Genomic DNA, 12,966 nt, shown 5'->3' with positions numbered 1-12,966 from the left:
TGGGGACTTTGGGGAAGGGGTGGGGAATGGGCAGAGGTGGAGCGGGGCCGGGGTTGGGAAAGGGGCGGGGCCAGGGCCCGTGGAGTGTCCTCTTTTTTTATTTTTTAAATATGGTAACCCTAGGTGGTGCCCTATGTAGCCTGAGCACCTGCACCTCACCTGCAGAGGGAACAGCCGGTCCACGGGGTCGGGGCTAAGCTCAAGGCCTACAGGGCCATGGAGGCAGGAGCTGTGGGGGGCAGCAGCAAGGCAGGGAGGCCCAGGGCAGCGCAGGGGATTAGCGGGGGAGGGATGAGGGCGGAACGGGGCAGGAAGAGGTGGGGCGGGGCAGAGCAGGGGCAGGGGTCAAATGGGGGCGGAGCAGGGGGGCTGGCCGGGGGATGGGGCTGGCCACTGGAGCAAGCGCCGCATACGCAGCATGCAGCTGCCTAGGGCACCACGAAATTTGGTTCCTCAAATTACGTGGTGTCCTACGCAGCTGCGTATTCTGCGTATGCCTAAGGACAGCCCTGCTGGTATGTCTGATTAGATTAGCTTGCACTGGAAGTATCAATAATTTAATTAACATGTGAAACTCACTACTGCAGAATATTATTGAGCCATACAATTTATTAGGATTAAAAGGAGGACTAGAGACCCAAGAAGAATAGTATTTGCAGTTACATTAAAAGTTTCAAACATAAGCAGCTGAAGCCAGGAAAAAATTCCAGAGCAATACACTCACAAGGTCACAATGAGATACTTGCATGGTGCAAAATACACATCAGTCAAGTTGTTTAGTCTGTGGACTTTTTTAGAGTAAATGACTCTGTATAGATTGAATCCCCCTGAGTTAGTCACTATATAATTTATCTTCGTATTTTCCATCAATTTTTCTGCAACATTGGGCATAAAGAAGAAATCTAGATATTACATTTCCTATGTAAATAACATTACCATTCATTAAAAAATGTAAATATAAGTTAAATGTAGTCAGAAAACGTTGCAAGGCGAACAAGAAATAGGAACACAGGATTTGCCTTACTGCATTAGGCCAGTGGTCCAGCTAGCCTGATTCTGCAAGCAGCCAGTACCAATTCTTTCAGAGGAAGGTACAAGAAACCCCATCTCTCAGTGTAAGCGCAGTGTGCCCAGCCATTTGATAGCATCGTCGTCAGCCAGGTGAAGAGCTAGTAGCCCGCTGTCGAAGTAAGTCAGCGGGCACTTGTGAAAGATATGCAACATAGTCTGAAGTGGACCGCATCCACACTGCAGCTCGTTAGAGAAACCCCATCGTGGACCATAATGGAAAAACCTGTCCCTCAGGGAAGTTTCTTCCTAACCCCCTTCAGTTTGTTTTTGGCTTGTGCCAAAGCATAAGGACCTCTAAGATTTCTCACCATCTCAATCCAAGGAAAGTACATAGTACTTATCTTTAGAGTATAAAGTATTTTTATAAAAGCATTTTTGAAAGACCTTCCCTCCCGCCCCACTAATAACAAAACCAAATTGCTTTCAGCACATCGACCCAACTTATTTTGCGAATCAAGTAAATATTTAACCCTACTCTGCAGTGATTTTAAAATACAAACAAAAATTGTCCCATCAATGTAAAGGAAACTGCATTAGGCAAAGCACATTTCCTCACCTGCGTTTCTAATAATGGGCCTGATAGTGCAAGCACTCTGCACTCAGACCTCACCTCGCCTTTGAGGAACTTTCATTCACGGAGAGCATGCAGGGACAGGCCTGATACCTTAGATTATTGAATTTTATGTTTTTCTTTGTATGCTCTTTGTTTACATTTTGCTCTTCATTCAGCTAGACTGTGAGGTGTTTGTTCTTATGCAGCATGTGTAATAATAAGTGACTGTGTAAAGAGCTCCACAGCCAACAGTCAATCCTAATTTTCAGTCTTCTAAAATAAATAGGTAAGCAAGACTAAATGAGTCATTTACACGAGCTAGATATACGCCGTGGCTAGTCTACTCACTTATTGCCTGATTTTCAGAAATGCGCTGAGCACTCATATACCCCATTGTAGTCAACAGGATCTCTAGGTGCTGAGATCTGGCCATTATAATGCATAATTATTTCATTTTCTACAAATTTCCTTTTTAGTTTAAAAAGAATCATTTGGAACACCTTATGTTGGTATACTGCATTTTTGGTTATGTATTGATATTTCTCCATCTTATTGTTTGTTGATTTTACCCCCATTTGTATATGCCTTCATCTTTTAATTCATGAAGTACTTCTGCACTGCTTGGCAATTAAGCTGAATGAAGAGAATTTGGTATAACTCAACTACAGTAATGCAACACTGCTTTAATCTAGTTTGAATGTGGTCTTTCTAGACAACCTGAATCCATAATTCAGCTACTCACTCCCAGGTATTAGTTCAAATACACATCATAATATGTCTGTTTTGCAGAAGGTCAGACTAGATTATAATAATGTCCCTTCTGACTTCAAAATCTGATTGGGGGGGCGGGGCGGTGAGGAAAATGGTAACCTCAATACACGTACTGTTCCCAAATACTCATTATACAGCTATTAAGGCTGATTTGGCACTCATTACTTAAGCAAATAAAATAAAAAGGAACTTAGCCTGAGTAAGGAGGAATGCTGAAGCTGCTTGAATGCTCCAGGTATATGCAATTAAAACTCACTTGTTGGGTGTAGACAGTGCTAGCGTCCCAGCATTTACCAACTTCAGTGGAATGCTAGGCAAAGATGGCAGAACAAGACTATTGTACATGTAGTGCTGATGATTGGTGTTTACTTCTGACACTAGATGCTACTTAATATTCCTCCAGGTTCTCAATGGGGGTGATAAGAGAAAGTACAGAAGTGAAACTACATCAGAGATCACCTAAAATTCAAACTATTCTAAAAGGCCAAAGACAAACCATTAAGAAAAAGAAACAGTGTTACCCTAAATAAAATCTCCTGCTTAAAATTACAATTGATTTGTATGTAGCGCACTATTTGTGAGTATTACCCCCCAAAATTATTAGAGGCCTGATCTTCCAAATCTCTGCTCAGACAATTAGGCAAAAATCCTCAAAGGTATTCAGGTATTAACTCTCATTGGGAGTTAGGAACCTAAATACCTTTGCGGATCTGGATCTTAGTCCTTACTGACACAGGTGACTTCTTCTTTATTCACATAACTGGCCCATTGACTCCAATAGGTTGTTTTCTGTGCAGTCCTCTCTGTCAGATTGCACCGTTTTCATACATTATATATTTTAAAGGGACTCTCTCAAAATTAAAAATCATGATGTAAGCAAGTAAGTTTCTTTACCTACATTATATAACCAAACAAGGGGAACACAACCTAGATGGAGCTACTATAAGATGAGTGCATAAATGGTTGGAAAACAGTTCCCTGAGAGCACTTATCAGTGGTTTACAGTCAAGCTGGATAGGCATATCGAATGAGGTTCTGCAGGGATCAGTTGTGAGTCTGGTTCTGTTCAATATCTTCATCAGTGATTTAGATAATGGCATAAAGAGTACACATATAAAGTTTGCAGACGATACCAAGGTGGGAGGGGACGAAAGTGCTTTGGAGGATAGGATTAAAATTCAAAACTATCTGCACAAACTGGAGAAATGATCTGAAATAAATAGGGTGAAATTCAATACAGACAAATACAATTACTCCACTTAGGAAAGAACAATCAGTTGCACACATACAAAATGGGAAATGACTACCTAGGAAGGAGTACTGCAGAAAGGGTTCTGGGGCTCATAGTGGATCCCAAGCTAAATATGAGTCAACAGTGTAACACTGTTGCAAGAAAAGCAAACATCATTCTGGGATGCATCAGCAGAAGCATTTAAGCAAGACATGAGAAGTAATTCTTCCCTCTATTCCATGCTGATTAGGCTTCAACTGGAGTATTGTGTCCAGTTCTGGACGCCACATTTCAGGAAAGATGTGGACAAACTGGAGGAAGTCCAGAGAAGAGCAACAAAAATGATTAAAGGTCTAGAAAACATGACCTCTGAGGGAAGATTGAAAAAATTGGGTTTGTTTAGTCTGGAGAAGAGAAGATTGAGAGGAACATGATAACACAGAGGTAGGCAACCTATGGCATGCGTGCTGAAGGCGGCACGCAATCTGATTTTCAGTGGCACTCACACTGCCTGGGTCCTGACCACCGGTCCGGGAGGGTCTGCATTTTAATTTAATTTTAAATGAAGCTTCTTAAACATTTTAAAAATCTTATTTAATTTACATACAATAGTTTAGTTATATATTATAGACTTAAAGAGACCTTCTAAAAATGTTAAAATGTATTACTGGCATGCGAAACCATAAATTAGAGTGAATAAATGAAGACTCGGCACACCACTTCTGAAAGTTTGCTGACCCCTGTGATAACAGTTTTCAAGCAAATAAAAAATTGTTACGAGGAGGAGGGAGAAAAATTGTTCTCCTTAACCTTTAAGGATAGGACAAAAAGCAATGGGCTTAAATTGCAGCAAGGGCTGTTTAGGTTGGACATTAGGAAAAATTTCCTAACTGTCAGGGGAGTTAAGCACTGGAATAAGTTGCTTAGGGAGGTTGTGGAATCTCCATCATTGGAGATTTTTAAGAGCAGGTTAGACAAACACCTATCAGGGATGGTCTAGATAATACTTAGTCCTGCCATGAGTGCAGGGGATTGGATTAGATGACCTCCCACGGTCCCTTCCAGTCCTACAATTCTATGATTACAATAGCACCTTAGATTATGAAAAAGTGTGTGTGTGGGGGGGATGAATTGAAAACATCTTACTTGTCACGATGTATGTATGCTCTTTGCTCCTTTCTCAGCTTGGGCAATGAAAAAAAAATCAATTAAAACGGTTTCATTTTCAAATTCTTAGTGGTGCAAGGTGTAGGTTTCAAGCACTACTATATTTTAGGCCAAATTTAAGTTGATAGTATCCCTTTAAATACAAAGAACACAGTTCCATATGAAAATCACATCATTTTAAGTCTAATTCATTTTTGTCCTGAGTCGTCCTGCCTTTCATTCCCCCTATTTACATTGCTTCCTGCCATGTTTCTTTCTTTCAGACAATGAAGATAGTCTGATTATGTTTTCATGCACACCAGCTCAATGCTGCTGTCACTGGGTTTAACATAATGAAAGGGAATGTTTAATTCTCCATAATATATCATTTAAATTGGAAGCAGGAGAAGAATGAAAAAAACATTTGTATTTGAATAGGGCCAAATCCTAGCCCCACTGAAGTCAATAACAAAACTCCTGTTGACTTCAGTGAAACCAGGATTTGACCAACTATAATTAATAAAAAATCTTTTACACTAAACCTAAACTTCATGCCTGAATTGTTCAACCAACTTCCTTTCGTTACTTCTTCATTTTAATTCTGACAGAATTTTAGGCCCATTCANAACAATCAGTAGCTTTTGGGAAGGCTCTTGGGGTTTTTACTTTTCTCACTTAAAATCTCCTAGCTGCTGCCAAGGGAAGGAAATGTTTCTGCCATTGTATGCCTCCTTCAAAGCTTCTGGGTTACTGCCAAGGGAGGTGTCTTTATTTTTGTTTCAGAGTAACAGCCGTGTTAGTCTGTATCCGCAAAAAGAAGAACAGGAGTACTTGTGGCACCTTAGAGACTAACAAATTTATTAGAGCATAAGCTTTCGTGGACTACAGCCCACTTCCTCCACGAAAGCTTATGCTCTAATAAATTTGTTAGTCTCTAAGGTGCCACAAGTACTCCTGTTCTTCTTTTTGCGGATACAGACTAACACGGCTGTTACTCTGAAACAAAAATAAAGACACCTCCCTTGGCAGTAACCCAGAAGCTTTGAAGGAGGCATACAATGGCAGAAACATTTCCTTCCCTTGGCAGCAGCTAGGAGATTTTAAGTGAGAAAAGTAAAAACCCCAAGAGCCTTCCCAAAAGCTACTGATTGTTGCAGTTTCAAATTATCAGACCCCTTGTATCCAGAGGCTGATACAGAAGATGGTGTACTCCAGAAAAGTTCAGAGACCGCATTCCATAGGGATGGGCATCTGAGCAGAGCATTACCCAGGGCCTCATTTATGGGGTCTCCCATTCCTATCTTTCAGAAGTGCATCTAGATAGCAGACAACTACTAACTGAATTAGTTAGTAAACCTAAGATTTTTTGGGCTATTTTTTAAAAATAAATTAGGTTAGAGATGCATACCCCTATGGACAGTATTTGGCTTTTGCTGCCATATAGAGCAGGGGTGGGCAAACTTTTTGGGCCGAGGGCCACATCTGGGTGGGGAAATTGCATGCAGGGCCAGGGCGGGGGTTGGTGTGTGCGAGGGAGTGCAGGATGTGGGAGGGGGTGTGGTGTGCAGGAAAGGGCTCAGGGCAAAAGATTGGGTTAGAGGAGGGTTGTGGAATGTATGAGGGGGCTCAGGGAAGGGGTGCGGAGTGCAGGAGGGGGCTCAGGGCAGGGGTGCAGGAGGAGTGCAGACTGTGGGAGGGGGCTCAGGGCAGGGAGTTGGGGTGTGCAGGATGGGTGCAGCAGGGGGCTCAGGGCAGGGGGTTGGGGTGCAGGAGGGGTGCGAGGTGCAGGCAGGGGGCTTAGGGCAGGGAGTTGGGGGGCAGGGTGCAGGCGGGGTTCAGGCTCAGGCCTGGCGCCGCTTACCTAAAGGGGCTCCGGGGGGGCAGCGGCGCACACCGGGGCTAAGGCAGGCTCCCTGCATGCACTGCCCTTGCTGCGCCTCCAGGTACCTCCTCCGAAGGTCCCATTGGCCGCAGTTCCTCGTTCCCAGCCAATGGGAGCTCCGGGGGGCAGTGCTTGGAGGCAAGGGCAACGCACGGAGCCCTCTGTCCCCCAGCCCAGGGGGCGCAGTTGTGCTGGCCGCTTCTGAGAGCTGGATCCAGCCCAAGGGCCGTAGTTTGCCCACCCCTGATATAGAGGCAGAATGACATAGTATATTTCACAGTACTTTGATTAAATTCATATAAATTATGGCAAGGTTTTTACATTTATATAGCTTTTGTTCAAAAGCCATTGAAATAAGTAAGCCAAAGATGCATTACCTAAGTGTGCAATTATGCTATTATATGCCAGAGTTCCAACTGCCAGAACTAAAAGAGCTCACTTTCAAGTCTGATCTCTCATCACAAGTTTCTATCCTGAAATTCTGATGCCAAACCTAATATAATTAGAATTTGAAAACCTGATGCAGGCACATGAGGCTGAAGGGAAAGTGAATTTATCATTCTATAATCATAAATACTGGAATCTCTTGATAATCCTACAAGGGAATAAGCTGAGAAATTGAGTGGCAATTCCAAGGTTTTACCCACTCCAATATAGCAGGTTGTTTTGGTACCCAAACCCTGTAGTGCCCCTTTATCAGCACATGGAGACAAAAGGGGTCTACGTGGAACCTTTTTGCCTCTCTACTGCCATTTGACACCACAACTCCTCTGGCAGCCAACTGCCACCATCTCTGAGCTCCCATCAAGTCCAGGTTCCACAGGATGGAGTGGAGGCCACACAAGTTACTGCAGGCCCTGCCACCACGCATCAAAGCCTGTGTGGTGGGGCTTGCAAAGAAACGATGTGTGTGCATGTGCACGTACATGTATGTGTAAGGGAGCATGCAGTGGAAGTGGCACACCATCCAGTCAGGATATGCAGGTATCATCTTACCTCTACTTGCAGAAGCAGAGGGGATTACTGATACCTGCTGTTACTGCACTGGTTAAAAAAAAAAAAGAAGAAGAAGAAAAACATTATTGTAAACGTTTTAGCTAACATGTTACAGACACCTACAGATGTGGTCAAAACTTAGCTCCAAATTCTCTCGCAGTCAGACTGCTCCCTCCTTTTGTAAAATAAGAGGAAAAAAGCATTTAACATGATCATTCTGGTTCTATAAAGTCTTTATGACTCTGATAGGCCGTTGCTATTTCCCCCCATTTGCCTTACCCATTTGATAACGAGAAGCTCTGGATGGCCTTGTATATGCAAATCTTTTTTTGCCAGTGGAGCCAGACTGATTGTAGCCAGGGCTGGCTCCAGGCACCAGCTTAACAAGCAGGTGCCTGGGGCGGCCAAGGGAGAGGGGCGGCACCTGCGGCAATTCGGGGGCGGCAGGTCCCTCACTCCCTCTAGGAGCGAAGGACCTGCCGCTGAACTGCAGCTGCCAATTGCGTCTTTTTTTTTTTTTTTTTTTTTGCTTGGGGCGGCAGAAATGCTGGAGCCGGCCCTGATTGTAGCAGATAGTTTACTGTACACACTGCCAGCAAGTCAAATAGTTTCAAATTTGCTACTGCAACTGTAGGTAAATCATGGTAGAGCACGGAGTTCAGGGACTGTCTTGGCAACTGTTTTACTCTATATACATAGTTCTGTTTAATCCCATCTGTCATGAATGTTTTATGCAATTGATATATAATGTATACACTTCCATGCATACAAATATAAAGACTATCCCAAATTTTGGTTCAGCACAAAGGTATTGTTGAAATATTCACACTGGACCTAATTTTCAAAAGTTCTGAGCTCCAGCTGAAGTAAATGGGAACTGAAGGACCTCAGCACCTTTGAAAATCAGGCCCAGTGTGCCCTGGTACAGTAGCGGGGACAATAGTCAAAACACACTATATGGATATTTTAAATTGTGCTCTGTAAACAACCAGTGCTCCAAAGAGCACTGCCTGGTGGTTCGTCGAGAGCTGGCTTAATATTATTAGTTCCTCCTTCTTTTCCCCCCAAATCACATTAAAGGAAACTATTTAATGTGGTTTAGCTAATATTATTTTTTACCATGTAAACAATGTGGTGGCCTGAGGGATATTATTTAAGCACCAGCGAAAGAGATGGGGGTCCAAGAAATAAGGTCTCTGTCAAGACATGGAACAAACCACAAGCATGTCCAAGAATCTGTTTTAAACTGTACTGCCATGTGATAGTCAATAAAAGAATAAAAACACCAAGAAAGAAAAGCTTTGTAAAAATTAAAATACTACGTAAGGCCCTGATCATACAGTTACACCGGGTGGACCCTTATTCCCATCCAGAGCCCTATTGACTCCACCCTAGCGGAATATACAAAACTCAGGTAGGCACTCACCTAATACAGAATCAATGACTAGAGTAGAAAATTGGGGGGCACTGCCTAAAAGGAGAGGAGCCACTAACCAACTAATGTGGCAGAGAGAGACAGTGACACACTTTCTACTCCAATGTCCCAACTACCAGGAAGTGTGAGAAAGGTATTTCCTGAAACTGTCAGGAATAATAAAAAACATCTGATATGAAAAACTGGGCCTGACCCTGTGAGAAAAGGGAAGAGATGGCATGGTGCTACATAGCAAACTGCCACCAGTTCAGGAGTAGCCAGGGATGACGGATGGTCTAGGAAATGGAACCTCAAACACAGTGTGTAACCCCAGTCTGAGTGGGATGCACCTACCCCTATCAATCACTTGTGGGGAGTCTGTCTTTTGCTGACACTGTGGTAAGGTTTGTATAGCATGTCACCCCAATAAAGTGCTACTGAACTGAGTTGACTCCACTGAAGAAAATGTGAAATGAGTGCTAGAGGTAGTAACTGACACATTACACCAATTGGGTTAAACTTATGTCCTATGGACCTCATGTAGTATGTTAGCTAAAAACTCCAGGCAGCCCCAGGACAGGGGTGACACAGCCCCTCACTGGTCTGGATTGCACCCCAGAATGTCACACCCAGGAAAGCAGGTAATCAAGTAGGTGACAAAAACATCCCACCACTCTTTGAAAGAGCGAAGTAGAGCCCTGGCAGTGGCTCCCCGGGGGAGCTCTACACTGTGGGCTCCCCACAGGAAGCAGAGAACTAGGGCCCACGCCAGCCAGCGACACCGGGGCGCCGGCTGGGGCTGAGGGGCGAGAGCTGCGGCTCCCCGAGCGGGCTGCTGCCCAGAGGAAGGAGAGAAAGAGAAGGGGAAGCGAGGCAGGGGCAGGAAACAGGGCGAGAGGCGATGGGCAGGGGCCGGTCGCTCACCTGCGTTGTAGAAGCGGTCTAGCACCGTGGTCTCCCCGAAGTCCAGCTTGGCGAAGTGCAAGGTCTCCAGGGAGGCCCCGACTGCCTCGCACGCCTCCCGCAGGCTCTGCAGGGCCCCGCTCTCCGCCGCCACCAGGAGCCCCTGGCTCTCCTCGTTGATCACGTAGGACACCGTGGTTCTCCTGGTGCAGCCGCCCTTGGCTCGGGCTCCAGTCCCCGCCACGGGGCAGGCAGCGCCGCTGTCCTCATTCCAGTAGGTGCCGGCTGGCGGCGCGGCCGGGGCGGGGAGGAGGCTCCGGGCGCCCCCGTCGGCCCCCGGCGCTCTCCGGCTGACCCCGCCGAGCCCCTCCTCGTGCAGGCAGCCGCCGCCCGGCGGGCTGGGCACCGAGAAGCTGATCCCCTCGCTGCTGTCGCTCATCCCTGCGGAGCCCCGCGCCGCGTCCCCGGCTCTGCTGGTGCCGCTCGCCGGGGCTAAGCAGATGCCATGCTGCGCCGCCCGCCGGGCTCGCCCTGCCGCCCTATCCCTCGCCGCCGGAGGCTCCGAGTCCTGCAGCCCGCCGCTGGGCGGGGAAAGCGGAGACAGTCCCGGCTTAGCAGCTGCTGTGAGCTCGCAGAGCCGGGAGGGCAGCGCAGTCCCGCCGGGTGCCTGCCAAGGGCACCATTGCGCGCCCCTTCGCCCGCGCGCTGGGCTGGGCTGGCTTCACCTGCAGGGAAGTGACCACCTGGCGAGCGGCTCTGCTGGCAGCCGGGCACAGCCTCTCCCCGAAGTCACTGCACTTCTTCGCCCGCTCCTCCCCGGGCAGACGCTCCTCCTTCGCCTCTCGCCGCCAGCTCAGCTCCCTCCGGTGGACTGGCTGCCCCGATCAGCTCCTCCTGCAGCGGCAGCGCACAAACCACTTGTGGGATTGCTGCTGCTAGCTACTATGTATCGCCTCTTGAGCCAGCTATGGCTGCAACCGCAGAGCGAGCACCAACCGCACCGGAGGCAGCCCAGAGCTGCCCGGCTCCTCCCTTATTCCCTCCCCTTGCCCAGGATTATAAAGAGCCGCATTCCTGCGCTGAGCGCTCAGAGCCGCGCCAAACTTTAGGCAGGGTTTGGTACGCAACGTCGCAGGCTCTTTCTTGGGTTCCTACCAGGGGTTGATTCGCTTCTTCTCTGCACAGCGCTCTCTGCTGCTCCATTCTGTGCTTTCTCCTTTGGATTTGTTGGGGGGCAGGTGACACCCACACACACACAGAGCACTTCTTTTTTGGGTCATCTTTGAATTAGCTCACTCTGTCTCCTAAGACAGACATTTCCCTCCCTTTCACATATACCTTTGTATTTGTCTTAATCCTTTTCTTGTAAACTATCAGAAATGCTGAATTAGGAAAACAAGCTTTAATATATATTGATCTTTTAAAAGACTTGCTTAAAGAGGCAGATATATCTAGGCCTCACAGCTTTGGTGGTTAAAAAACATTTTACAAGAAGCTAATAGAACTACAGCTTCAATAAAAGAAAAATTCTTTGAGAAATACATATTTATTTGGAGATATGCATTTCCCTGCTGTGTTTGCAACTCCTAAACATTGAAGCATAGAGAGTCTAGTGCAAGAAAACCAGGCACTGGACCTGACTATGACAGAAAGTGAAACTAACTAATCTGCTTTCATTGCTCCCACTGAATGCACAACAAAAAGTGAACAACATGAACAGTGCCAATAACACTGGTCTACAATTTTTGAGAAGTCGTCTGCTTCAGAGATAAAATGTGCTATTTATTATGTATTTTGATGTGCTGAATTAAAATATGACAATTAAAACAACTGATTGGCTACTGTTTCTAAGATATTTAAGTTTTTACATTTTATGTCCATGTATATTGTGTAGATAGTAGAGTTTTAATCATAAATTGTAAACCTAGGTCTTTTCATGTGTTTATGGTTGCTTTGCATGATACTATTTCACCTGTCCTGTTTATGTAACACTTTAAAAATCAGCAAAAGGGTTATATAAATAAAATTTATTATGAAACAAAAGGCAAAAAATTCCTGACAAGGTCATTCAGTTCACCTTGTGTTATGAGGTGTGGTTCAGAGGAGGAGGATGGGAGAAAATGTGGGTCCTGTGACATTGATGGTTCAGGACCAGAAGTTTCATCCTCTTTCTCTTCCTCGTCTGACTCAAGTGAGAATGATTCTGGTGCATCGGGAACTGGCAGTCCTTCTCCGTGGGATACTGGGCGTATAGCTGATGGAATGTTTGGATAATGCACAGTCCACTTTTTCTTCTTTGACACACCTTTCCCAACTGGAGGCACCATGCAGAAGTAACAATTGCTGGTATGATCTGTTGGCTCTCTCCAAATCATTGGCACTGCAAAAGGCATAGATTTCCTTTTCCTGTTCAACCACTGCCGAAGATTTGTTGCAAAGTATTGCAGCATATGTGTGGGGCCCACTTCTTGTCCTGATCTCCAATTTTGCAGCCAAAATAAAGGTGATAGGCTTTCTTAACCATAGTGGTTATACTGTGCTTTTGTGATGAAAAAGTCACTTCACCACAAACATAGCAGAAGTTATCTGCACTGTTCACACAAGTACGAGGCATCTCTGCTCACTTTGGCTAAACAGAAATGTGTCCCTTTGCAAAATCAAACACTGACAAATAAGAGAGCACGACACTGTATGATTTCTAGAGCTGATATAGGGCAATTTGTTCAGCATCGTTATGATTGCATTATCCATGACTTCTAGGAATAACATGATGCAATTCATATCATGTATGACGCAATACCAGCTTCAGATTGCATCATTCATTGTTTTGCCTAAAAAGCAAGTACTGTCCAAACCCAGTCATAGATTTATTCATAGATCCAGTCAAAGATGTATTTTAGTCATTTCTGGTTTAAATTGAGATCCCTTCCCTTTATAACTCACTTATCCTCCGCCATTCCCAAGTCAAGGGTCGTATATACTGACCCAATAGCATATCT

The 12,966-nt window shown here is 45.4% G+C and overlaps 1 protein-coding gene across 3 annotated transcripts in view; it reads right to left on the bottom strand.

Moving 5' to 3' along the window:
• MAP3K5 (mitogen-activated protein kinase kinase kinase 5) overlaps window positions 1-10,977 on the bottom strand; it is a 150,549-nt gene extending 139,572 nt beyond the window's left edge. The window contains exon 1 of one of the 3 annotated variants that reach the window (XM_034765574.1): window positions 9,989-10,977. In XM_034765574.1, the coding sequence (XP_034621465.1) occupies window positions 9,989-10,406 (418 nt within the window). In that variant the 5' untranslated portion in view covers window positions 10,407-10,977. The remainder of the gene's footprint in view (window positions 1-9,988) is intronic. The other 2 variants (XM_034765573.1, XM_034765572.1) reach the window with 2 other exon arrangements.
• Window positions 10,978-12,966: the final 1,989 nt, after the last annotated feature.

Source organism: Trachemys scripta, chromosome 3 (genome assembly GCF_013100865.1).
Source record: "Trachemys scripta elegans isolate TJP31775 chromosome 3, CAS_Tse_1.0, whole genome shotgun sequence".
In the NCBI taxonomy this organism is placed as follows: domain Eukaryota; kingdom Metazoa; phylum Chordata; order Testudines; family Emydidae; genus Trachemys; species Trachemys scripta.
Note: the sequence above shows the minus strand (reverse complement) of the source record. Positions and strands in the feature narration are given on the sequence as shown.